The sequence below is a fragment of the Ceratotherium simum genome, chromosome 3 (assembly GCF_057802395.1).
Source record: "Ceratotherium simum simum isolate JZ-2026a chromosome 3, ASM5780239v1, whole genome shotgun sequence".
NCBI lineage: Eukaryota > Metazoa > Chordata > Mammalia > Perissodactyla > Rhinocerotidae > Ceratotherium > Ceratotherium simum.
The window spans coordinates 75,706,823-75,733,954 of NC_141902.1; the positions used below are offsets into that span (position 1 = coordinate 75,706,823).

The 27,132-nt window shown below is 35.2% G+C and overlaps 1 protein-coding gene and 3 non-coding genes across 5 annotated transcripts in view; all 4 read right to left on the bottom strand.

The window, feature by feature from the left end:
• SNRPN (small nuclear ribonucleoprotein polypeptide N) overlaps nucleotides 1-27,132 on the bottom strand; it is a 118,676-nt gene that overhangs the window by 87,793 nt on the left and 3,751 nt on the right. Inside the window, exons 4-12 of one of the 2 annotated variants that reach the window (XM_014788591.2) lie at nucleotides 26,903-27,055; nucleotides 26,263-26,401; nucleotides 25,764-25,889; nucleotides 23,631-25,675; nucleotides 21,303-21,965; nucleotides 6,136-14,143; nucleotides 5,368-5,481; nucleotides 4,633-4,776; nucleotides 1,125-2,529 (exon numbers count right to left, since the gene is read on the bottom strand). In XM_014788591.2, coding sequence (XP_014644077.1) covers nucleotides 25,638-25,675; nucleotides 25,764-25,889; nucleotides 26,263-26,401; nucleotides 26,903-27,055 — 456 coding nt within the window. In that variant the 3' untranslated portion in view covers nucleotides 1,125-2,529; nucleotides 4,633-4,776; nucleotides 5,368-5,481; ... (1 more) ...; nucleotides 21,303-21,965; nucleotides 23,631-25,637. Of the gene's footprint in view, nucleotides 1-634; nucleotides 798-1,124; nucleotides 2,530-4,632; nucleotides 4,777-5,367; nucleotides 5,482-6,135; nucleotides 14,144-18,479; nucleotides 18,845-21,302; nucleotides 21,966-23,630; nucleotides 25,676-25,763; nucleotides 25,890-26,262; nucleotides 26,402-26,902; nucleotides 27,056-27,132 lie in introns of those variants that run through there. The other variant, XR_015551603.1, reaches the window with a different exon arrangement.
• On the bottom strand, nucleotides 17,574-17,640 carry LOC147917646 (small nucleolar RNA SNORD108). The gene has a single exon (XR_015551801.1). It is a non-coding gene; the product is annotated as a small nucleolar RNA SNORD108 (small nucleolar RNA).
• Nucleotides 19,358-19,424, bottom strand: LOC147917647 (small nucleolar RNA SNORD64). The gene has a single exon (XR_015551805.1). It is a non-coding gene; the product is annotated as a small nucleolar RNA SNORD64 (small nucleolar RNA).
• LOC147917648 (small nucleolar RNA SNORD107) lies at nucleotides 21,704-21,777 on the bottom strand. The gene has a single exon (XR_015551804.1). It is a non-coding gene; the product is annotated as a small nucleolar RNA SNORD107 (small nucleolar RNA).

Here is a 27,132-nt window from a genome sequence, read left to right on the forward strand (position 1 = left end):
GCCAGGAAAACAAAAAAAAACTCTGACAACAAAATAAAGTTGTTTGTTTAGGACTACCTTTTAAGAAATTCCAAATAAAATTATAAGGATTACAATAGGGGAGAGCGTGTATATATATATACATATACACACACACAACTTAGTTCCTTCATTCACTGGATATAAGAATGTTCATTTATATAAAAAGTTAAGCTCTGTCCTAATCAATAATTATAATGGCAAGTATAATCAACTGTAATATACAAGACATTTTATTAAACCTATCATCTAATTTGGTGAAAAATCCTCAATAAAAGGAAGGAGGCTGTTTCCTAAAATGACCCATAAGTAATTAAACAAACCTTTAATGGGATTAGTATTAAGAGTGAAATAACTAAGGGCACTTTCTGCTTCCATATATTCTGGAAGTACCTATGGACTGTGAAAAAAGAAAACCATAATTTTGGAATTTCAATAAAATGCCATTAGAAAAGTATACAAAAGTGGCTTTCATATATTAATAAGAAAATAAGCTGGGTGTACGATGCCCATCACCACACCAACAACAGTATGAAACGCCTGGGAATGGACCAATAAAATAAAAACTATACTAACAATATCCCAACATAATTTGATTAAAAATAGAAAGACATACCTTGCAGTTGGATAGGAAGACTCAATTTTAAAGAGATCTATTCTCTCCTAATTAATCTATTAAATTTGGTGCAAATGAAATTAAAACTGCATTTTTTTCCAACTTGGAAAATAATTTTAAGCATCAACTGAGGGAAAAAAAGTGAGTTCAGACAGGGAATATTCTGAAAAATAAGAGAAATGAGAGAACTCAATGGAATAGATAAGACTAAAAGATAAAAGACATCAGTAATTTTAAAGTATCAATACAAGATAAGGCAAATAAATAGAAATGCAGGCAACTATATGTGGGGATTTATACATAATTATAAAACTTAAAATACGCAGTAATTGCTTAACTCAAGGTGAACAATTTGAGTATGTAATGCTTTAAAAACAATGGTAATGACTGATGGAAAAATAAAATGACAAAATGAAAAAACATTAGACAATACAAAGAAATGTATGATACTAATGCAAACATGTTTTTAAAGAAAAACACAAAACTCAAATGGCGCTAAGCACAACATGATTGTATTTCAATACACAACTTCTGTACAACCAAAAAATAAAACACCACAGTAAAATGATGCCAAAAAAACCATGGTATTTCACTCGCAATGTATGACAAATGGTTAACATCCTTAGTTATAAATGAGCTCTTAGAAACCAGTAACACAGACACTAATATTCCAAGGTAAGTGGAAAAAAAAGAAAATGCAGAGGAAAATGAAATAACACAAATGACCATTAAGGATTAAGGATACACAAAAATGATGGAGCTGAACAATAACAGCAGAAAAGCAATTTCTTTGTAATATCACATTGTTAAGTATTAAAACACTGATTATCTAATGTTTGTACAGTTTCAGGAAACAGAACTCGCACGAACAAAATCTGGGAGATAAGACTAATGAGGACTGTCTCTACAATTAGGGTGAAATCTGTACTGTTAACTCAAAATATAAATTTTTGGATATCCCTAGTGCTAGCAGTTCCAATTCACTGAAATTATTTCAACAAATTAGCTGGACAAATTCAAAATAATTTTTATATGAGCATGTTTACTGCATAGAAAATCTGTAGCTAATGTCTGAGCAAAAAAAACTACTTGCCTATAAATTTGTTTATCAACATACCACAAAAGGATGTGCACAAAACTCCCACTGACAGTAGATAACACTGGGGAGTAGAATCAGGAGGAAAAAAGGCATTTAAGAATTAAAAATACTATAATACACAAATTCCTCTACCCTTGGAAATCTTGAAAAAGGTGACTTTTTGTGTGTGTGTGAGGAAAATTAGCCCTGAGCTAACATCTCATGCCAATCTTCCTCTTTTTTGCTGAGGAAGATTGGCCCTGGGCTAACATCTGTGCCCATCTTCCTCTACTTTATATGGGACACCGCCACAGCAGGCCCAACAAGCGGTGCTTTGGTGCGCGCCCAGGATCCAAACCCGCAAAGCCCAGTCTGCCAAAGCAGAGCGCGTGCACTTAGGCACTATGCCACCGGGTCAGGAAAACGGTGATTTTTTAATGAAACAATTTTAAGTCTACCCTGTGATAAGTGAAAACTATAAATATATGCACTTAAATACTTATGGGAGCACTGAAATGAAGCCCTGCAATTACACCATCCTGAACTTTTGTGTAATAATGTCTCTGAGATTCAAGCTCCTGACATTTTGTCCAATGGCAACAATGAAAACAGTCAACGTGCCTGGTTACAATTCTCTCCAGTGACACTCTTTAGATTACTTTAAAACATGAGCTTTCTCAGTCCAGTTGTTCTGATCTGCAAAAAGTATCCACTGCAACACATGAAAGAAGAGTCTCCATACATTACGAAGACCACCTTTTGGTTTGACGAAGATGGTGGCAGAAGCAATGGCATCAGTTTCCTATTCAGTCATCACCTGAGAGGACACAGTGAGATCATCAGTAGGGGCTAATAAAATTTGTATGTACAATGAAATGCAACAGCCATTCTATGAAGAAATAACAGGTGGATCAAAATTCTTTCTGGAATTTTCTAACAATAAGAAGGCCAGATATTGGTACTCTTTCGTCTTATAACTTGCTAAATGGAGATACTTCCTCATGTTATCTGTGTCTCTTTTCAACTATGTATTTTGTTGCTTGTATCTCTAGATAACTCATTCAAATACAGAATTATTTGATGCAATCTACATGATTTCTTTCTGTACAAGCAACATGACAACAGTTCCACCTAAACATTGCAGAGAAAATCATAAAAGGAGCTCAGACCTTTGATAAGAGAAAGAGTAACTGTATTAAAGATTTAGAGGCTACAATGTAACTTAGGAAAAGATTTAGCTCCTAACCCAGTATTCCAGTTGGCTATCAAAATTGCTGAGCAGGCACCTCCCCCAAAAGTCATTCAATAATCTTCAATTTAGCTATGATTCATCATAAGAAAACAACATTTTCTGATTAAAACCTTCCCTTTTAAAGTTATTCCATGGATAATAGGTAGGCAGTAAAGGCTCTCTGAGAAAGACTGTTTAAGGCATTGTCAGCATTCACTATTGGCAGCACATCCTATTAATTAACCTTCCTAGGTTAATTACTGCGAAATGAAGGAAAAATGAGTAACCCAAAACTGATGTGTTAGGAGCTGGGATTCACTATTTGCAAGAACAGTCTTGGTTTCATTAACAACTGTCCCCTTTCACTCTTTTGACAGTTCCATAGCTTTAGTAGTTTAAAGATTATACATTTCAGTATCAGCATATTGCACCTGAGCTCTTCTCTCTTTTGCATTTACCACACTGACTTTATCCCAAAAATCATGTAATTTTTTTCTTGCTCCAACATCTTTTCTTTTTTTTTTTTTTTGTGAGGAAGATCAGCCCTGAGTTAACATCCATGCTAATCCTCCTCTTTTTGCTGAGGAAGACTGGCTCTGAGCTAACATCTATCGCCAACCCTCCTCCTTTTTCTTATTCCCCCAAAGCCCCAGTAGAGAGTTGTATGTCACAGTTGCACATCCTTCTAGTTGCTGTACGGGGGACGCGGCCTCAGCATGGCCAGAGAAGCAGTGCGTCGGTGCGCGCCCGGGATCCGAACCCAGGCCGCCAGTAGCGGAACGCGCGCACTTAACCACTAAGGCACGGGGCCGGCCCCCAACTTCTTATCTTTTCCCTGAATCACTTCGAAAGTCACAAAACAATTCATTAAGACTGTATTCAATGCCAGACAGTGAATAAGACGTTTGTTGAAAACTATCTCCAAGAAATTCAGTGTGTATGAGAAGTGGAATTCTGAAAAACAATTTAATAATTGATCTAATAAAGATACATGATTTGATGAGAACCTTGTGAAAGGACCCCAAAATTTTAACAAAAGGAAGAGAACTACTGAAGCTCCACAGCAGTAGCTCTTAACTTCTGTGCCTTCTTTCATCTGGTCCTACATGCAGTCTGGGTCTGCAGTCCCACTAGAAATCCCCCACTATAAGATGGAATCTCTGCTATAATTTAGGCTGGTCATATGACACTGTTAGCCAACAGAATATGGCATAAGTGACACTACATGACTTCTGAAGCTATCAGAAAGGCCATGCCACTTTCACAAGGCTCTCTTCTAATACTCATTTTTATGATGCTTCCTGTGAACCCGGCTGTGTGCAAGTGCTCTAGTTGAAACCCTCAGCTAAGCCCAGCCTACCAAGTCATCCCAAACCAAGTGCCAGATATGTGAGCGAAGAAGTAGATGTATGCATCTCTCTCAACCACTGGGTCCTTCACAGTTGATCCCATAGACATTCTGGCACTGTCAGAAATCTTCACCCACAGAATCCATGGAATTAACACAGTAATGATGTTTTATGCCACTAAATTTCAGGATAATTTGTTACTCAGCAATATGTAACCTGAACAGATCTCAATACCTATTAGCTGCCACCAAAAATTCATTAGGCTTAAGCAGAATATCAACTCCCGTCTAACCAAAGCCCCCCCACCCCCCGAATCAAATGAGCACTCAACTGTCCTTACGATCATATCGCCAAGTGGTCTTCCTGGATGAGAGATGGGAATGAAGAACACTTCAATGAGGAATATTGCAACAGGTCCAGTGGTACTGATTCTTGGGATTAAAATCAAAGATGACAAAGTATCTTTTCTTGGAACCATCATCTCCTGAAAGAAAAAAAAAAAGGAAGACTGTATGGTCAGATCTACACCCTCTCTGATGGAATAGCTGAAGCAGCTAATAAGTGGAGGTTCATGTTGAACTTTGTTACAAATTTCTATTAACACTTAAGAAACTATTCCTCATTCATTAATCTTGTAGCTGATTCAGTTCTCCAATGTCAGCCATAAATTTACTACTAGTACTTTTCAATATCAGCACCTTTCTTCGGTTTCTACAAACTTCTCCCTTTATCACACTACAAAACTATACTTGCAAAAATACAGTTTGTCTAGTTCATTATTTCCAGTGCTTGGACAATTGATCATTTCCTTTATAACATTCAGTTATGTTGCCATGTTTGGTCATAAATAAGTTAATTGAAGGAAGACAAAAATAATCTCCTACATTTTACACACACTCTACATCTTTAATGTGTTAAACTTATCTTTTTAAATAATTATTTACTCACTAAATCTTAGGCATGGTTGAAAATTCCAAAATGCCCAAGAAGAACAAAGTCTGCACCAATGTTACTTTCCTGAGCCTAGTCAAAACCTCATCCTGAAACAGTACTTCTCGATCTAGAACCTTCTTACCTGTGGTTTACAGCTAAGACTTATGAATTAAGGAACTCCATAGAAGAGAAATGTTTCTGATGATATCAGTGGTCCTCAGATTAACTGCAAATGTCTTTCTTTCATCATGTTCACCTGCAAAGTAAGTAAGTATACAATATAGCCAAGGTTAGATACAAATGAGACACCAGGACACACAAATTAAGATGGCTTTAGAACAGTCAGGAATAGTGAATGGAAATAATTAAACACCCAGCAAATATGAGATAACTTTTGGACAACTGATCACTTCCTTTATAACATTAGTCATGTTGCTGTATTTAGTCATAAATAAGTAAATTAATTGAAGGAAGACATAAATAATTTCCTACATTCTGCATATACTCCACATCTTTAATGTGTCTATCTTTGACTTGATAACTGCCCAAAGAGATAATGTTTTTTCCACTTTCTCATCTTCTCAGAACACTTTTAGCACAAATGTAGAGAATACTGAAATGTTTTTTGTGCTAATTCTGACTAATCAAAAAAACCTTAAGACCTATTTGAAATCCTTCTGACAGACTCAACTACCGTAAAAGGAAGGAAACAATCCATTCTCCAATTTCTCCCATTAAATAATAATAACTTCCAACCCATCCCAAGAAACTCTAACTCCAACGATTTGATCTAGTCAGTAACCACAAATAGGGCATTGCCTTATGAAAATTTACCCTGTAAAGAAAGCTTCAATAACCATTTTCATCACTCATCTGTTTGTCAACCCAAATATAATTGTTTAGCACCTACCTCAAATCCCATCTTCTCCCTTCTTCTTTCCTTGGGTAATCCAATACTCTTTGTTTCTCAGTGTATAACTCTCTGGTGCACTAGTCTCTAAATCACATGCTCTTCGTGATCACTCAAAAACTATTCCTAACAGCCACCGGAATACAAAGTTCGATATAACAGCCCGATATTCCCAAGATGTCGACACGCAAAGATGAAGACAGGCACAAATTGGTTATATCTTTAAAATTCCCTCAGTTGTTTAAATGTTCCTTTTGAAAAACCTTTAAAATTTCAAAGAGGGGAAGGGGGGAGGGAGGAGGGTGAAAGGGATAATTGGGTACATGTGTGTGGTGATGGGTTGTAATTAGTATTTTGGTGGTGAACATGATGTAATCTATGCAGAAATAGAAGTACAATGATGTACACCTGAAATTTTTACAATGTTATAAACCAATGTTACTGCAATAAACAAAAAATTTAAAAAAAATAAAAAAAAAAATAAAAAAATAAAAAAAAAATTTCAAATGCAGAAAGTAGAAGCATTCCTTCTATTCCCATCTCAAAACTTTGTCATATCTTCTTCCAGACAACTTTCTATTCAATAATTCATATATCCATTTTAGATTGCCATGTAGCAATATACAAATACATAAACAATGTTTTACTATTTAACTTACACATGTATACAAGTTTCAAAAAATGATAAAATAATCACCATTAAAATAACACTGACAAGTAAGCATTATTTAACACTATAATCATATCAGAATAATCCCATTCCCCAGGAACAGTAACCATTAACCTTTCAGTTAGAAAAACTAGAGGCAGATAGACATCATTGTAAACACAATTAGTTGATGTTTGTTCAAAAATGACCATTCTAAATATCAACTTAAAACAGCCTTCCATAACAGAATATTTTTTCAGTATTTTAATTACATTCATATGATAAATAAGATATAATTATGACCTTTTATTGATGTGTATTTCAGATGTGCAAATTATTTGCTATACTCAATCTACAACATACTTTTTTCTTTATATATTTGAAAGTTGCAAAAGATAAAAATCTCAGGAGCAAGTTATACCATTTTAAAAGTTTTATACACTCAATTTTGATTGTCATTGCCAAACTGCTGTTGAAACTGCTATTCAAAGATATACTGATTGATACTTTGATGAATACTGAATAGGATCTAAGAAATCTTCATAATTTATATTATTGGCAACTGAGATAAAATACTTTTGACATTTGTTTCTGATTATCACATAACAAATCTAACTATTCACTGGAAAATTTTAAAAAGCTCTCAGAAAAGTTAAAAAAATATTATCAGAGAAATTCTGTTCTCGTATATATATACAGAAACATTAGAAAATAAATATAGAGCTGCTTAATCATTTTATAAAAAATTAACATACATCTAGATATAACATGAAGCAGGCTTCCAGAAATATTTAAGGTTAGAATTAAAGTACAATTTCTATATTTTTCAAAAAAATGTAAAGCAATAAGCTAACAAATGATAAAAGAGAGCATTATCAGACCTATACACATGTAAAATTAGTTTTAGGGGTATGTGTTTATATACATTTATAATATATATGCATATACATATATAAATTCGCAAAGAGCAGATTTATATAGCATAACAAAATAACAATTACTTTAGCAAGGTGAGTATCTTCTAACTGTGAATATATCTGTGATTTAAAATGACAATTCCCTTCTCATGTCTTCCTTTTTCTTCCTAAAGTTAAAAATACATCCCAGGGGTATTTTTCTTTGTTTGTTCTAAGTATACAATCTAAGGTTTTCTTAGACGTGAGAACCTAACAATCTGAAGATATGGAGGCAATCTGTCTAGCCCTCTCCCCAAAAAGCCACTGAACAAACACCAAAATGTCATACAGCCCTAAGAGGCCAATTATTAATTACATGGCCAAAACACGTGCAAAAGCCAATTTATGATATTGTACAATGAAATATTTACAAATTTATACTTGGTGAATGAAACTCCATGCATCTAGGAAAACTAGAGTTTTAAATGAAATATTTGTGTTATTTACAAAGTTGTCTTGAATGCTGTCATGCAGTCCAAATACAAAACTGTATCATTCATTCCACGAGGAAAAATAAATTTCCTATGTTTAAAGTATATAATGCCCTATCAACAATACAACTACAAAATTATGACTTGAGTATCAATTTCACTAAGACATTTGAAAAAAACAATGAAACCACGACATTTTACAATGAATTATTTACAAAATTATACTCTGTGAGACTCTATACATCCAGAAAGACTAGATGTTAAAAATTAAAAACTTCTATCTGCCTATTATTTACAAAGTTGTCTTGAATATTGTCATGCAACCAACGGAACACATACAGAACTGTGTATAGTTCCAAGAGGTAGTACAAAATCTCCTTGACATAGTCATTTATGTCCTGAATGTTAAAAACAAAAGAAAAAAAGAAGTATAGGGGGAGATATGAATAGGCAGACTACAGAGGATTTTCAGAGCAATTAAAATACTCTGTATGAGACCATAATGATGGATGCATGTCACTATACATTTGTCCAAACTTACAGAATATACACCACCAACAGTAAACCTTAACATTAACTATGGCTTTTGAGTGATTACGACGCATTAACGTAGGTTCATCAATTATAACAAATGTACCACTCGGTTGAGGGATGTTGATAATGCGGATGATTACGCATGTGTTAGATTGATAACTGGGGGGATTACACATGTTGGGTTAGGAGTATATGGGAAATCTCTGTACCTTCCCCTCAATTTTGCTGTGAACCTAGAACTGCTCTAAAAAAATAAAGTAATATAAAAGAACTACATCAGGAAGCTCAGTACATCCAGAAATATCACATGAATTTACATGGTATAAGTTTTTTAATATACAATTCGTACTTGATACAGAGGCAAACTGTTCTTCTATATGAGAATGAGGTAAATGCAAAATCTTGTCAATTTCTCCTCTTAACCACCAAATTAACATAGGATAAATTGTGTATAGCTCTAAGAGCCTGTTTATCAACAACCAATTTCATTGCCATGTTAATTTTAGACCATAGAACTAACAAATTTACAATGAATATTTACAAAATTATACTTTGTGAGACTAAATACATCTAGAAATACTAGATGTTTAAAAGTAAATATTTCACTTGCCCATTCTTTACAAAGTTGTCTTGGGTATTGCCATGTAACAAATGAACACAGAACCACATAATTCAGAGATTTTATAAAACATTCTTTAGAAAATTAAATTGCATTAACCTCAGTGAATCTGGGAAAATAAGATATATCTACATGTCCCTTAAACTGACAGAGATATCTTTATATAAAATGGATAAAATTTAATGATTATAATCTAATTTTTCTTCTAAATGAAAATATGATGTAAAAAACTTTTACCTATCACTATCTTCTCCCTAACATAATAACATATGTGTAAGGAACAAAACTAGCTCAGAGACTTTTTAACCCAACTGAAGTAATTTGTTTCTAATAATCCCAATAACCCAATGAAGACTACATAAAAGTGTACTAAAAATATCATCAAAAGAAACTGTTTCTACCCTCTATCATTCTGTTTATGAACAATTCTATACATTAACAAAGCCAAAATGTGATAAAGTAACTATTATAAACACAGCTGTTTAAAAAAAAAAGAACTAGCTGTATCATCTCTACAATAATTTGCAAAAGCATTTCAACCTTATAGTTTAACAATGGCATGACTGCAACATATGCATGTCCACAAGCTGTATAAACCAAAAATAGATATAAAGCAAAAGAATCATACATTATAGACATGAGATAAGAAAACATCCACCCCCTGTCCATATCGCTCACAACAAACCACTGAACATGCAGAGAAGAAAGCTAATTATTATACTGATAAAAAAGTTTCTGACATTAAAAGTACATCAGCAATGTCTATATATCCCACACCCAGTGAAAACATACAGGGGTCATATAACACTTCTGTTAGTAATTGTTATTTTTCACCATAGTTCAACAGTAATATATTTAGAGAGAGTGTGTGTGTGTGCCTGTGTGTGTGCATGTGTATGGAGAGGTTGTTTCTACATACCAAGGAAATTAAGATGTTATACAAGAAGCTCGTCTATTATACATACAGCAGTCAAATGCTTCCTCGCTCTATCCCAACATTTAACAATCAAAAAATTAGACTTGAATAAGAAAAATTATACAAGTTTACATATTTGAAAATATGAATGGCGATGATTTCTACACTAAAAAAAAAATATCTAATTGAAAAACCTCAAGAACACAAGAAGAAACCAACAAAAATCCTTAAAATCACGCCTAACTCATGAAGATGCTCATTCTACTATATATATCTATGATCAAACAATGATTCTACCTTTAACATTTCAATAAAAATAATTTTTTCAAAACTACTGACAGCTACATGTTCAAAAATGTTTTATAAAATGACATTTATCTTCTACATACAAAACAAAGTAAAAATATAATCCCCATCAACCAAATACATCCCAGACACACGGTATTGCAATTCAATTTGCCTATTGATGTGTTTTTCACTTTTGTCTATCGGTTTGGCATTCAAAAATGTATGCTTATCCTCAAATCCTATGCAGACGTTACAAAACAAAAACTAACATTCGTCTACCATATATCTAGCAGTCTCACAATGTCCACCAGCTACTAAATAAAGTTCATAAACTAAAACTTCCTATATCCTCTACCCTCCAACAATCCAAAGAACATAGGCTAAAGCTAAGTGATAATTATTTGGCCAAAAAATAATGCTTCTATTCTAAGAATTACTATTAGTAAACACTTGTTTCATACACAACCATATACATATGTGCATGTATGTATATACGTATATACACAGACATGTATATGTAAGCAATCCTATAAATCAAGTACTAAAAGTTTAAAGCAAAAAATATACATTCTAAGTTTTTACACACAACCATCTAACAGAATATCATTCAGCTGCCCAATTATTTACTCAGAGATAATCTGACAACCATTTGAGAAAGATTATATTCTCTAATATATTTAAGAAAGATGCAGATATTGTAGTTGTTAGGCTTTTAAAAAACATTAATAACTATGTCTATTAAATATACATAATACATCAACATTCATTTGACAAGCCCATGATTTAATGAACTCAGGTTTGATATGCCATTGCTAACATTCCTCATAAAAACTTATAAACTGCCTATACAACTAGGTATTTTAAAACAAAAACAATTCACTATTATCATTAGAAGTTAAATTCCACTGGCAAATAAAAACTTTTCTAAGCTATGCTATTTTACCACATGTAAAGATTTCTCTAAGTTATACAATGAACTGTGTTCTATTTGTATGCAGACACATCTGAAAACAATAAGCAAAGGCAGACCAACAGTTACAATGACATTTCCACCATGATGAATCTTGTCATAAAAGAAAGACATATTATACTATACACTACACATATTTACCACGGCCTAAAAATTGAATGCATTGATCTAATGAACACAGAGAAGCTAGATTTAACATCTCTTCTTTGGCTAACAAAAATGGTTCTATCCTAATAAGTTGATATGTATTTACAATGATGTCTATCCACGTAGAGAACTAGATGTTAAACAAAAAATATTTAACATTATAATACTGTTTATAACAAAATATATAACAATATCTACCAGAAATGAATTAATGTTGAGAGGCAATTTAAACAACTGCACTGGTGAAAGAAAAAAATAGTATACCTCTGTTTAACATTAGAATATTTTACAAAATATATGTAGATTACCAACATCTGAGCATGGAGTAAATTCTGGAGGCTGTTCGAAAACTCTCTCTTTACATACGCATGCATATAAACACAGTCCTCCAAAACTCCTCATTCTCTATCTCCTAAATTCAGCTCTTTTACAAAGCAATCTAGAATCTCCTCTCAGCAACCAATAAAAATATATTCTAACAATTGAAATGCCCAAAATGTCAGCCATCTCTATGCCTGACAAGATGATATAACAGTACTTTTTTAATATGTACACAGAGCAATAAAAAAGCCCACTCAACCCTGAACAGGCAAGTGTTCACAGAGGCTGCCTCTTGTGCAACAATTCCATCATGAGAATAAAATCTCATATCATACAAATTCTAACATAAAGACCATTTACACAATAACATCTACATCCACATAAAGCAGCCTTAATAAAATTTCTTACATGACAGTTATATGCAGAACAATCCTCTTCCCCTCAAAAAACTCACAGCAATAATCCAATCAAATGATTTTAAATACACATCATTCAGGAGTATTCTAACAATTCTATTTCTATAATCATGTATTAAAATATTTTTTCTATATATTTTAGCAAATCTGTTAGCAATCACAATATACTAAGAAATGTCACAATTATATTTGATTATTTCATACAAAGCATTCTCAAAATGCACATAAAATATAACTAATGCTTTACTTTTTTTTTCCTGATTAATGTATTAAACACTCCTCTGCCCATTTCTTTTCTGCTATCCATAAGCACTCAAACAATGAATACAGAACTATGTACAGCTTTACAAAATGTCCTCAGAATTTCTTTCTGATATTTTTTTCCAGAAGACAATTTTACCAAACATGTTTTTAGAAACTTCCCTAAGAGATCAGCTCTATTATCGTGGCACCCATTTAAAAAGTATGTAAAAATAGTAGATTTATATTTATAAATGTAGGTTTATGCTTCAGTATTACATTCCAAGAAAGATTAAGCTAAGAAAGAATACAATAAAACTATTAGATGTTGAATTTCCTTTTCTTCTTCTCCTAACATCCAATATACAGTTCATACATATTCACCATTCACTGAGTATTTTATATTTCCATTTCAATACCATTACCCAAACTCAATTTTCCTAAATATTTAAATAAATTCTTAAGCTATATACATCTAGTAAAGTAGTTAACAGGATCAGATTCCACATTGTTTTAAAATGCTAGTGGGGGGACACACTAAGATCTGTTTATCACATATGCATACAAATGCCACATATGCAGGGATTTTACTGGTAAATCTTTCGAAGGCAAGGTGACACTCCACAGCAAGAAAAACATTTCTCCCCCCCCACCAAATTCAAAGATTACCAATTAAATGTAAATATTTGAATGGCAAGATGAAGTTCAGGACAGTATAAATCTATTTTTATTTTGTCTGTCATTTTGTAGCTGGTGAAGCTTCTAGTTCAACTCAAGACATTCTGTTGTTCCTTTTCTATCCACATATTCCTGCAGGGCTGGCTTACGTGTACTTGCGATGGTCCAGACTAGCCCAATACTAATGTAGTTTTATCCACTTGAAATAATTTTCAATTCAGTTCTCACACACTTGCATTTTTGGGAGGAATCTGGTATGAGAGATGCTGTCCTGATGCTGTTGGACCAGGCAAATGAATACAGAGTTGAAGATCTATAAAGTGGCTCCACACGGGTGTCCTGGCCAAAGACTCCTTAAATTGGCATGAGATTAAGACTTCCACAGCAGTCTGTAAGTAAAATTTCTCAGAATACTCCAGAAGAATATGGAAACTACAATTTTATCAACGCAGGAGCAGACACTCAGGCTATACCCACTCTCCTGCTCACCTATGTTAACGGAAAAAAGATTTGCAAATCTACTCTAAATCTTCCTGGGTTGCAATCACGTTGCCTCCTGTTGTACAAAATTCTCAAGATTTTTATCCAGAGGATAAGTGTGAAGGAATGTCACAAAATTTATGAATCCAAATGTTCAGTGACTAGAAGTGGAAAATTTCCAGTTTTGACAGTGGCAAAAGATGCTCTAAATATTATCAGTTCATATAATCTTCGTCCTCTGATTATTGCTTGTTTATAATACTCTTGAAACATGTCAAATGCAGATTTATGAAGAAACATGATGTGGTTCATCATCTTTCCCAAAGACTGATTTGGCAGATAGATGAATTAGAGAATCTGAAGCTAGAAGTAAAGCGACCAGTTAGAAGTTTTAATACAGTTCAAATATGACAAAACTCGCAAATAGGTAGCTCCAGAACAGCCATCTAATGGAGTCTGAACAGTATCTATTGTGCAATATATTTCCTAATCTTCTGAATGAAATCCTTGTCCATCTGTCTTAGACTCCCGATGTAAGAGCCATTTCCCTTACCGCCTAGTTGGCATCAACATTTTACATCTGTATAATTGATAGTCAAATGTATCATACAATGATTTTAAAAGGATGGTTATGAATGAGTTTGAGATATTTCACATTTACTTGCTATTTTCTTCTTTTAATTATCTATACATGTTTTTGTCATTTTTTATTTTATTTTTTTGTGAGGAAGATTGGCCCTGAGCTAACATCTGCCAATCCTCCTCTTTTTGCTGATGAAGACTGGCCCTGGGCTAACATCCATGCCCATCCTCCTCCACTTTATATGGGACCCCGCCACAGCATGGCTTGACAAGCGGTGCGTCGGTGTGCGCCAGGGATCTGAACCTGCAAACCCCGGGCCACCACAGTGGAGCGCGAGCACTTAACCGCTTGCGCCACTGGGCCGGCCCCTGTTTTTGTCATTTTAGAAACAATCATTTGAAGTCTTTTCATTTATACCAAGTTGTAGATGTTTATGTACATTACAAAAAACCAAAGGAATAAATAACCAATATATTTTGCCAACCTAAATTAAATCATATGATTGATACATTTTCACATATTTTTATGTGACCAAGTACTCTGTTACCCACTAACAAATAAGCTGTGTCATATACTCTTCAACAACAATGGCCCTCTTCATTTTTAAGAGATTTGTATAAGGTATAAGTTCAAATGAACATGTATTGTTGTTTTTTTTCTTTTTTAACATGGAAGATTTATTCTCCAGTGAGCTACTAGACTCAAACAGGTGGAGGCATCCAACAAAGAGTTGACAACCTTAAGGAACACCCTTTTCTCTTTCCACCAAAGGCCCAAATAGAAATTTGGCACTCTTGTTTAAGTATCTCTCTGATGGAATATGCAAATTGAGTTTAAGATACTATCACCCAATTCTCTGCTTCCAGCAATGTGGCACAATAAAATGTCCTCATTTCTTGACTTGAACCCTTACAAAGAATGAGAAAATGGAGAGTTAAACTGGAAGCTGAATTCTGCCTATAACACAAATTTCTTGTACCTTTTGTTCGTCCATTTATTGATTCTACCAATAACTGTGCTAACAATATATCAATATAATAAAATTCTTAACTATCCAAACACCTACAAGATGCTAATTATTATGCTAGGCCTTGGAGAACAGTAATAATGCCACCAAGGCCTATGGTGAACCATTAATGTTTTGTTCTCCTCATAAAGAAAGAATATCAGAAAAGTTAGTCTATATCTTCTTGTAATCCTTTTACCAAATTTTGCCATGTTATAATCTTATACAAACAAATTATTCAGTAAGTCAAGGCTTTTATGAAAGTTTCTTCATTGTGACATCAGCAATTTTTGAGGGATGCACTATTTCTATTGCTATTCTGACATCACTAAGGGCTATAATTCACTCAGTCGAGAAAACACCCAGTATGTCTAAAATTCAAAGCCACAGTGTCCAGCCAAGCTCACTAGAGAGGGTTACACACACTATGCAAAAGATAATTAGATAAATACAAAGCCCCAAATTTTCTGCCATCCTACAAAAGTAAGAAAATCAGTATCACTGCAATAATTTATTCTCATAGAAATCTTAAGTTACAATTTTTTAAAAGCCTGTGTGATTTCTTATTTTATTCAGTCCAAGCCACAGAAAAGAAGTCTCTGGTTCCTTCTACAATTGCTACAGCATGGGGAGTGACTCTGACTTGATCTATATCTACATATTTACATTCTTAAGCACGTTGAAACCTGGAAGAATCGCCAACTAAAGTAGCTAATTTAAGTTTATAAGTGAACAGTCCATTATAACACTCTTCCTATAGAGAAGCATCATTAGAAAACAGTACTAGATTTCAATAACTAAATATAGCCACTAGAGAATCTACAGGCAAGCTATAACATCTATGTTCAAATTTCCCTCAGAAAACAGTATTTCTCGAACTCACCACCCAGAAATCCACTGGTATTGCCAGTTAATGGCCAACTTAAAATGATCCAAAAGCTGACACTTAAAATAAAACAAGACATAAGCCTACATGCCAAGTAATTCAAATTATGCATAGTTCAATGACTTAACACAGACCACAAACCAGATAAACCTTACCTCAAAAGTCTAAGTACTAGGCAAAAATTATTTCTAGGAAATCAACACACTGTTCACTAAGATCGTTATCTACTCTGAAAAATGTTTTAAAAAACATGTACTGTTTTTTGAAATTTTTTGTTTATTGATCATTTTCATCCAACGTGAGCTTAGTGAAAATTTGTGTCGTTGAGAAAATTATCAAAAATAAATGTTTCCTCAAATGAGGTATATAATTTAATGTATACTGGCAATTTGTTCTTCTAAGATATACAGATTCATATTCTTAAAGAAATTATAGGATTGTCTCTCCTACACATTTGACTCCAATGGCTATTATCAGTCATTCCTATTTTGTTATAATCTTGCAACAAAAAAATACAGTATTTCGCACTGACATTGATTATTATATAAGACAACCAGTTGTCCTCCAAAATTCCCTGGTCGTTTTCATACTTATAAATATTCTATAACATATTTCGTTATGTAATCCATATAAATTAGCAATCATAAAAGCACTTTTAGAAAATAAATACTTTATTCTGAATAAAACCCAGTTGTTCTCTACGTGTGGTGCCTAAACCAGCAGCATCTGTAAACATCTCAGACCTGGACCTACTGAATCATAAACTGACTCGAATTGTGCAAGCCCTCTAGGTGATTCTCATATGTACAAAAGTTTGAGCAAGTCTGATTTAATCTAAGCTTCCTAGCAACGCACCACTCTTTACCCATTTCAGTCTGTTCATTGCAGGAACAGACATCTGATCAACACATCTTGCTCATCACAATAATCTCAACAGAAGACATAATATTGCCTACATAGTCATCACAAGAAAGGACACAGAACCTAACATGGCAAGCAGGCTGAGACCCACAAACTGAAGTTAAACAAAAAGTAGCAGGTAAATGGTTAATTCCGACTCCTAAGCTACCCCACTGTTCCAGTATTCAAATAGGGCAGCTTTCCTATTGCCAATAATTGAAACAACCTGGATACTGCTCTGAATCTACATGTATCCCTTCATACCTGAACAACACAAGGACATGCTACAATCACTTTAAACACTAGCTTTTTCCATCTTCTCTTCCTTTCATCTACCACTGCACTCACCATCTATTACTAACTCATTCCTTCCACTACTCTCTCACCAAATTTCTCCCATCATAAATCAGCTTGGGTGGACTTCAGATTCCATTTGCAGGAATGAAAGCTGTCATCAAGCTCAAGAAACAATGAGATCATAAAACCACACCTCCCTCCTCCAAAAAAAACCCAAAAACTGACCCTCTTCGAGGGATTCATATTTACATGGAGTTTTCTTTAGGTCACCCGTAAAGAAGCCTCACCCCAAGAATGGGGTTATTTGGATAGGGCTGAGCCAGCAACCACCACTGCATCCTTTCTCCCAGAATAATTGACCAATCTAGATGGTACCAAACATTCAAAGTCAAATGACCCTATGTCAAACACTACACCTCAACAGACCCCAAACTCATTCCTTTCCTTTCTCACTCAACTGTATGCTTCTAATCTAATTCAGTTAGTAGCAAAGGTAGCTCCCTTCTCTCAATTCATCCAGCAGCAACCCTACCAGCCAGGATCAGGATCAGGAACACTAAGAGAAACCAAACAAACCAGAGAGGTCATAAATATAGTAAAGTTTCTGGCAGGAAAACAGGAACTTGATAAGAGAAATAACTGTGAAAAAACTTCTCTACCTCACTTTAAAATTAAGGTATTCTTCTGAACCCTAAAAGCTTTTCACTATAAACTACTCACTTGTTACAGTATCAACACCCACATTATTTATTCATATACACACACAGCTTAAATTAAGATGACTACTTAAGGATAAGATCTTGGTATATTCAACTGTTCATGGTACCTTTTTTATATAGGTTTTTCTTAAATTACCTGTTTACTTACTACTCAACCCCTTAATAGCTAGTATAAGCAAAGTGCAAACACCCAGTCACAGAATGCCAGTCACAGATAACCAAAGATTCATTACTCATACAAGTAAAGATAAATATTAAACAATAATGTGTGATTAAAAACTTGACTCAAAAAAATGCATGGTATTTACCAAATAGTTCCTCTCTCCAGGGCTCAGCATCAACAACTGAAAAATGCCAATTTCATTCCCTTGAATCACAAATTGTCAAACCCTCGAAATCTCCATCTGTCTTGTCAAGAAAATAAAAATGGTAATTTATTAAGAATTAGAGTCATCTCTCTAAATGTAACTTTACCATTCTGCTCAAAACATAGGTCTTGGGGCCGGCCCCGTAGCTTAGCGGTTGAGTGCACGCTCTGCTACTGGAGGCCCGGGTTCGGATCCTGGGCGCGCACTCACACGCCACTTCTCCAGCCATGCTGAGGCGGCGTCCCACATACAGCAGCTAGAAGGATGTGCAACTATGACATACAACTATCTACTGGGGCTTTGCGGAAAAAAAAGAGGAGGATTAGCATGGATGTTAGCTCAGGGCTGATCTTCCTCACAAAAAAAAAAAATTAAGTCTTATCTTAGACCAAAGCTATGTCTCAACAACAAACTAGCAGGTTTTTATTCATGTAGTAATTGGAGCTGGCTCATCGAGGCTGGGGACATGCAGTCAGTAAACTCTGGTACAAGGGTACAACTGGGTGATGCTAATAATGAAGGAAAAAAAAAACAGCACAGTTGCTCCCAAGTCCTTACTTTCTTGAAGTTACTGCTTGAAATGCATAATAAGAAAGACAAAGATAAAATATACCAATGCTACAAACATTAAAGATGCTCTACAAAAAGAAACTGTAGTAGTGAACCCAGAACCAACCTGCCTCTATTTCACTGGAAAAACCTACAGCTCCATTCTCCCTAACCTGTACAATATTTATGAGGAAAATCTTGTGAAACGGACAGTTTAAGAACCTATATTCATAAAATGTGTGTCTCAAGTCCTTGGATTGACATAGGCTGGACTACAGAGTACTGACATTGAGCTTTGCATCATCATGCTCATTAAATATAGTTCATCATAAATCTAGCCAAGGTCTTTCTCCCAACTCTGTATGGAGACTAATACCAGTAAGACAGAACATCTCTATTAACAGCAAGTCCCCTGGATTGGGAAAATGATCATCCTTACGTGACAATCAAAGTTAAATGGAGGCAATATCATTCAACTGACACAGAACTAAGGTGAAAATATGGAAAAAATATCAAAGACAATAAAAACTCAGCAATCTGCCAGAAAAACATTGAGATCTTTGGTGTCTCAGAATTAAATATAATAGCTTATAATCTACTTCTATAAGCAAATCACCCAACAAATTTAAAACTGATATATTCGAATGTCACCACAGATATAATATTAAAAACAAATATAGTATAAACTTCCTATTTTCCCCAATAACTTATTATAAACCAATGTAAAGACCTAGATTGCACTGAAAACATCCACCAAAATATTCCAGAGTTAAGTGTAAAAAAAATAATATGGAAAAATCAATAAGAACGGTCAAATATAATTAAGGCAGATCAAACAGATGAAGCACAAAATCCAACAAGTCTACTGATACACTGCATTTTGGAGCATTCTCAAGGAGGTCCAAGCTATGTTCTAACATCTCTTATATAAAGAACCAAAGTGGTATGCTAAAATAACTCAAATCAAGAGCATATACTACTTTTCCTGAGACATGTCTACCAACAGACAAGAAATTACTGATATTGGGCACTGTATCTATTTAACTTTATTTTTCTTATCATAGCACAAATGATTACATTTGTGATCACAAATAACTCTATAAATAGCTGTAGAAATAAGTTTTATAAAATATGGTAATTGAGGGACCAATGAATTCAGATGTACAAATATCTAACCCCTCTAAGTTATTGTTTTATCCTCATCAGCTGTAAATCAAATACAAAATGATTCACAATCATCAAACATCCAGTTTAGCTTTGGGGTTTTTTCTTGAATCTTGGCCACCTCACCTACTTAATATTAATCTTGGTCACCAAACAAAATTAACCCAGCCAAGTGTTCTCCTATTAACCATTTCTTTCCACATCAGAACTTCCTAAATCATAGGCAAGGAGTCATTATGTTAGCAAAGTGGATTCCAGAGCCAACTGAGATGATGTTGCATGTAGAAGGAACTCATGGAACTGTTTCTTCTAATACGCATCTCTGACAGCAAAGGACACTATGGTCAGGATGGCACGTCCTCTTTTAGTACAAGGTAGAAGTTCCTTGAGGTTTCTTCCTCTACTATTTGAGAGGCTGAATAAAGTATACTATAGCCAACACCCAGCTGCTCCCCTACTCTAACTGCTTACTCACTGTTGGCAGAGATGGACTTGCTGCATGAACACCTGAAGCTGTTTATCAACATTCACATCTAGAACAAACATATCCTTGGAACCAGACTTCACATTCTTGGCTCTTCTATTAGGCCTTTGTTATCTCACTAAGCAAGAAAGGTCCTCTCAATTTTGTGAACTCAAATAGTATTTGTTTCCACTTTTTGACCAAAATTTGACTAAAATTTATCCCCACAAATACATTGTAAGCTTCATGACTAGGTACTTAGCTTGAATAAAACTAGTCCTGGGAAATGCTAAGTAGTTTGACTGGCCCCTACCTACAAATAGCTGACTACTTAAGAGTGTTAAGAGTATGTAGTTAGGCTTAGATTCTAATCACAGATATTCTACTCTAAGGAAGTTAACTGTAAAGTATCTAAAAACTTGTATTCTAACAGTTTTAAAAAATGAGTAATGCTGTCACATTTCTTAAACATCTACTGTATAACAGGCTTTATACTTGCTGATCAAGTGCAGACAACTGAAGGGGAAAAAAAAAAAGCAAAATAAATTGTCTTCAAACACCAACAGCCTCCACGTGAAGGTACTTACCACATTCGTTGTGTTTCATAATATTAGTTCCTCTTCTTCCTGGACATCACTTAGTCAGAACTCTGGCATTCAGTGTTTGATCCAAGAGATGATAAGTCTCCTTTTTACATGTCCTCGCTTCCATCTCCCCACACACATGTGCCTTCTGGGATCCAAGGATGATCTTCCTTTTTTGCTTTCATCAGCATGCATACATATATATATGCGGCAAAAAAAAAAAAAAAAAGAAGAAAAAAAGAATTATCTCAGAATATCTATGAAAATAAAAAAGGGATGTCTGAGTAACTGGCAAAGTGTACTACTACACCTGCCATTTCTAAGTATTCAAAGTTTTCACATGTCAAGCCAACATTCTCTCTTGAGAATAATGTTCTCTGAAAAGTCGTGAGGCACATTGACTGGATTTCAGAGTGTCACTTTAAGCTCAAATTTTGAAATCATTATATTCAGACAAGGTCCTGTGTCATCATGAACCTAGCCAAGGCCTCTGAAATACACTCTTTCTTTTCTTTACAAAGTTATTTTACCTGAAGCTGTTTAAGTTTCTCTTCTAAACGCAGCTAATCCGATTTTCAGCCTCATTGCGACACTACTGGGTAGGATCCACATTGACACATCAGATAATTCAGTGATCAAATTCTCTCTTCCTTTCAGAGTCATCAACTAAGTGGGCAAAAAGGCATTGCTTAAGACTGAAAAAGTTGCAATACAAAAAACCCATGATAACATGCTTTGCTTTACTTATTTAACAAAATTCAAAATACTGAGCACTATTATATGCATGGCCAGTTCACGGGAAATGGAATGCAAAGATGAGTCAGACAGAATCTGGTAATTTATTATCAACTGGGTAACATGTATTTGAAAATTTCACATAATATAGTAGAGGCTATAATTGACTACTTGCTGAAATCAATCAAGTTTTATTTGAAAAGAACACAGTATGTTTTTCTTATCTTGGAAATGAGATTATGAAAATTCTAGACAGGTATTATCACATAATTTCATAAACTAGTTGAATTGTTCTATTACAAGTAAAGACCTACAAAAAATAAAATGTTTTGTTCACAAAAATTACAAGACTTCTGAGCTCACTCATATGAGGAATCTAAAAAAGTTGAACTCGTAGAAACAGTAGAATGGTAGTTGCCAGGGGTTTAGGATCAGGCGAAACAGAGAGATGTTGATCAAAAGGTATAACTTTTCAATGATAAGACAAGTAAATTCTAGGGATGTAACGTACAGCAGTGACTATAGTTAACAATATTGTACTGTATACTTGAAATTTGCTAAGACAATAAATCTTAAATGTTCTCACCACAAAAAGACAATGGTAACTGTTAGGTGATGGATGTGTTAACTAATCTTACTGCAGTAATCTTTTCACAATATGTATCAAATCATCATGTTGTACATTTTAAAATTATGCAATGGGGCCGGCCCCGTGGCTTGGTGGTTAAGTGAGCGCGCTCCACTGCTGGCGACCCGGGTTTGGATCCCGGGCTCGCACCGACGCGCTGCTTCTCCGGCCATGCTGAGGCCGCGTCCCACATACAGCAACTAGAAGGATGTGCAGCTATGACACACAACTATCTACTGGGGCTTTGGGGGGAAAAATAAATAAATAAAATCTTTAAAAAAAAAAAAAATTATGCAATGTTTTTTATCAATCATATATTGATGAAGCTGGAAAAAATTACGGGACTTCTAAAATTTGACGTGATTACATGATTAAAAACCAATGAGTTTATGAAGGCAGGGAGCTACATCACTTTTGACATGCTTTTATAGTTTACCTATCATATAAACACTGAATACCACAAATCACTTAAAATAAAAGTTGAAGGTAGCATAACTATGAAATCACAGAATTCTATATGAAACTGTTCTGTAAACCACAATAAAAACCTATATCGATATGCAATGTATACATATTTATAGAGTCACAGTTAATAAATGTGACCACAAGTCATTGCCCAACTGTGTTTTAGATGAAACGTACTTATAGGAATGCAGGAAAAATTATAAGGGACAGCAAGAATTTACTGCCTTTAAAATGTTGTAATACAATTCAGAGCAAAATGAATATTTGAAAACTAGTATGTTAGTATGCGTTCCCAGTAGAACTCTGCAGAAGCTTAGATCTAGCAACCCATAACAAACGATCACACCTACACGCAATTACATGAATATCTGTGTCCCGAATTGTCTTTTAGTATATGTTCCACATTCATGGTTCTCAAAAAATCAAGGAAGTTCTAGGCAGAGAATAGTATTATCACCACAGCAAAATAGCCACTAGCAGAATCTTGAGTTCTTGTCACTCACCTCTAACTTGCAAAAGAGGCCATCTTTACTTAAGGAAATATTAGAGAACAGGTTCTCTTCAAACATACTGCACGATCGCTCATGTCCAACTCTAAGGGCCATCCACGCCAGCAGATCTAAGCGAAGAGGAATGTTTTCCTTCCAAAACCAGAAAAAGTACCAAAAATTATTCGAAGTTGGTCCAGAGAGCAGACTTATTAGAAAACAAGGCTCTTTAGATTCCATTTATATAGTTTTTAGAGCACAAGTATCGGTCATGTGTATCAGTCAATTTTATCTTAACAGAATGGCTTTGCCTCCAGAGACCTAGATAAAGCATTTTGCCTGGAGCTCTGGTAACCAGGAAGTTTCCTTTTAACATTCAGAAACTCTAAAAAAACCATCACATCTGTATTATATAAATCTCCTAAACCAAGGAAGGCATGGCTACATTATATTCCTTACCTGACAGTGACCATCAATCTTAGAAACTACTCTGCGAGAGACTCGAGTACATCAAGTATATACTAAAAAGTAGATAAAGTTGGTGACAGCACTGTAGTCATTTTGAAGGTCCCTTTTCCTTGGGAGACTATTACTTGAAAAGCCATGATTTAAAAGATGGAAAAGGGGGGGGTTGACCTGGTGGCACAGCAGTTAAGTTCACGCATTCCACTTCAGTGGACCAGAGTTTGCCAGTTCAGATCCTGCGTGCAGACCTACTCACTGCTCATCAAGCCCTGCTGAGGCAGTGTCCAACATAGAAGAGCTACAACTCTACACGTATGATACACAACTATGTACCAGGGCTTTAGGGAGAAAAAAAAGAAAAAGAGGAAGATTGCCAACAGATCTTAGAGTAGGGCCAATCTTCCTCAAAAAAAAAAAAAAAGATGGAAAAGGTGACATACACACCTCTGCTGGTAATAAGTAAAGGAAAAGACACAATCAGTCTACTAGTCTTATGTTATTAAGGGTTTATACCAATCTCTAACTGTAGTATTTTACAAGCTAATTCCTACAATCAGTAAGGATTCACTCATAGCCTAGTTGAAACCTTAGCAGTAAAACCTAAAAACCTCCTCCCTCTTCCTTTTAAAAGTAGATTTCAATGTTTCATAACAAACTCAAATAGAACTAGACACTTGGGCATTCCTTAACTATTTAACTGGAGAGACTGTCTACTCCTCTGAATACTTCCAGTACATCACTCATCGATGCAGCTGATAATAATCTGTACATTAGAGTCAGTTATATTTTAGGGTGTTAAGTTATCTTTAAGTAACACAACTTATCTCAAACATGTAATTGCTCTGGCTCCCCTTACCCAGGCTCTGCCATTCATTTAAAAATTTATAAGTAAATACTTACTCACTGGTAGGGAATGATGACCATTCCAGGACTGTGTCATCTACTCTCATCAGAAGGCACAATGGCATCGTAGAAGCTTATCAATTGAGGTAAACTTCCAAGGAAAAGGAGTACCTCCTATTCTATATGCTTTGATTTAATGAAGCAAGTCTGAGTCAGTACCACTATTTCCTTTAATAGGTGGCCTTACAAGGTCTTTCATCCCATTCCCTACTTCCTTTCAGTTATGTATGGCACAGTAAAGTAGAGGAGGCCATGTGTGTCTTGGCTCGACCACTTAACCACCCACCCCGGGTCAAGAGTTTCCTTATGCGTAAAGAATATTAACTGATACCAGTCACTGCACAAAGTGGAAGTTAGGAAACTGAAACAAGCAGCACAATCATTTTGTCATAAGAATTAAAGGAGAAAATTATATGAGTTGCTAAACAGGATTCACCTCATCCATAAGTTCAAGACCAGAAAAATCCCAGTCTTCACTCTGACCTCAACAAAATCAACAGGCAAAAAAATGTACAAGTACCTCACAGTTTCATTGCTCTATGCATTTATTAGCTAATATTAATTCAGCAAAGGGGACAAAAGCTCACAAACACTCTACACAGTTTCACAAGACACATTGCAGGAAAAAAGTGACTAAGAAGGATCAACAGTATCCTAGGGTCTTGGTGGTCGCATTCCTGGGGGAGGTGGACCTGGAAAAGAAAAAGTAAAATTAGAAAGAGAACATATAAACATTCAGGGGCCTGGCTGGCAACACTGAGCACATGTGTATCCATTCACCTCTAATTCCGGGTGGAGGGGGTCTCATTCCTGGAGGGGGCATGCCTATTGGCGTCCCTCGAGCAGGGGGAAGCCCAATTGGTGGGCCCATGGGTGGTCTCATACCAGGTGGAGGAGCCATAATGCCTAGAAAAGAAACACAGCAGCAATAAAGCCCTCATAAATCAGCTCAGCTAAGATGACAGAATTAAACACAAGATAATATTTAAAGAAATGGGCCCAGGTACCAAGTAGAGAGTTGAACTATTTCTCCTTGACCATTACCAAGTCAGTCATTCCCAACTCAAGAGTTGATAGCCTTTCATTAAAAACCAATATTCAGAAGTGGGAAACATAATCCAAGCAACTAGTAAGGTACTTAGGATGGGTCTTAACTCAGTATCTTCTTAGTGAGAGCTGGTTTTAGTCATCACTTTCTCAAGATGATACAATCTCTTCACAGACCCATACCTATATCTCAGAACCAAATTCTTTTACTTCTTGTTCATCAATTCCTTACCTGGTGGGGGGGTTGCTCGGCCCACAGGTGTGGGTGGAGTCCCCCGTCCTGGTGGGTACTGAGTCGGGGCTCCAGCAATGCTGGCAGTAGCAGCAACTGCAGCAGCTGCCACAGTGCCTCTTCCCTGTGGAGTCATTACCTGAGAAGGCATGGTCAGAAATTAAAGGTAAGGCATATCCTCATATTACTCAAACACAGAAAATAAATGGTGGACCATGACCTATTAAATAGGAAATCATTATGGCAATTTTGCACTTCTCCCATTATCTCATTTAAAAAATCTTGGATCAGTAACACATTCTCTTTTAAACTGACCATGACACTTTCTAATTTAATAAACCCTTTTGCCTTTTCTCAACTCTGTTTTATCCTTCCATACTTCCCTGAAAGTAAAGAGACTGAAACAAAGTCATCTGAGTGAAAGCAGGATGTCACCTGCTTTAAACCAACAGCAGTAAGTTAATCTTATCAAAGTGACTTTAATCTATTCCCTTCCTAACATATATTTGTGTCCCAAGTGATCTCTATAGCCTACGCTGCTTACATAGTACAGGATGTACACTTAGGCTTTTAAATCCCCTCAGCCTCAGGTTCTAGGCACTTCCTCCCAATAATATAAAACTTTCTCCTTGTTCCTCACCTGTTGGGATGGCCCCCCAACCCCTCGGACAGGGCCTGCTAACCCAGCAGGAGCCTGGGGAATTGGAACACCAGCTGGTACACCTCTGCCAGCTGCCCTGCCAACCCCAGGACCTCCTGCAGCTCCAGCAAGTGGTACCCGAGCAATACCAGTCTGAAACAAGAAAAATTATAGCTTGAAATCAAATGATTTACCAACGTTATCAATAATCTTATTCCTAAAAGATCACT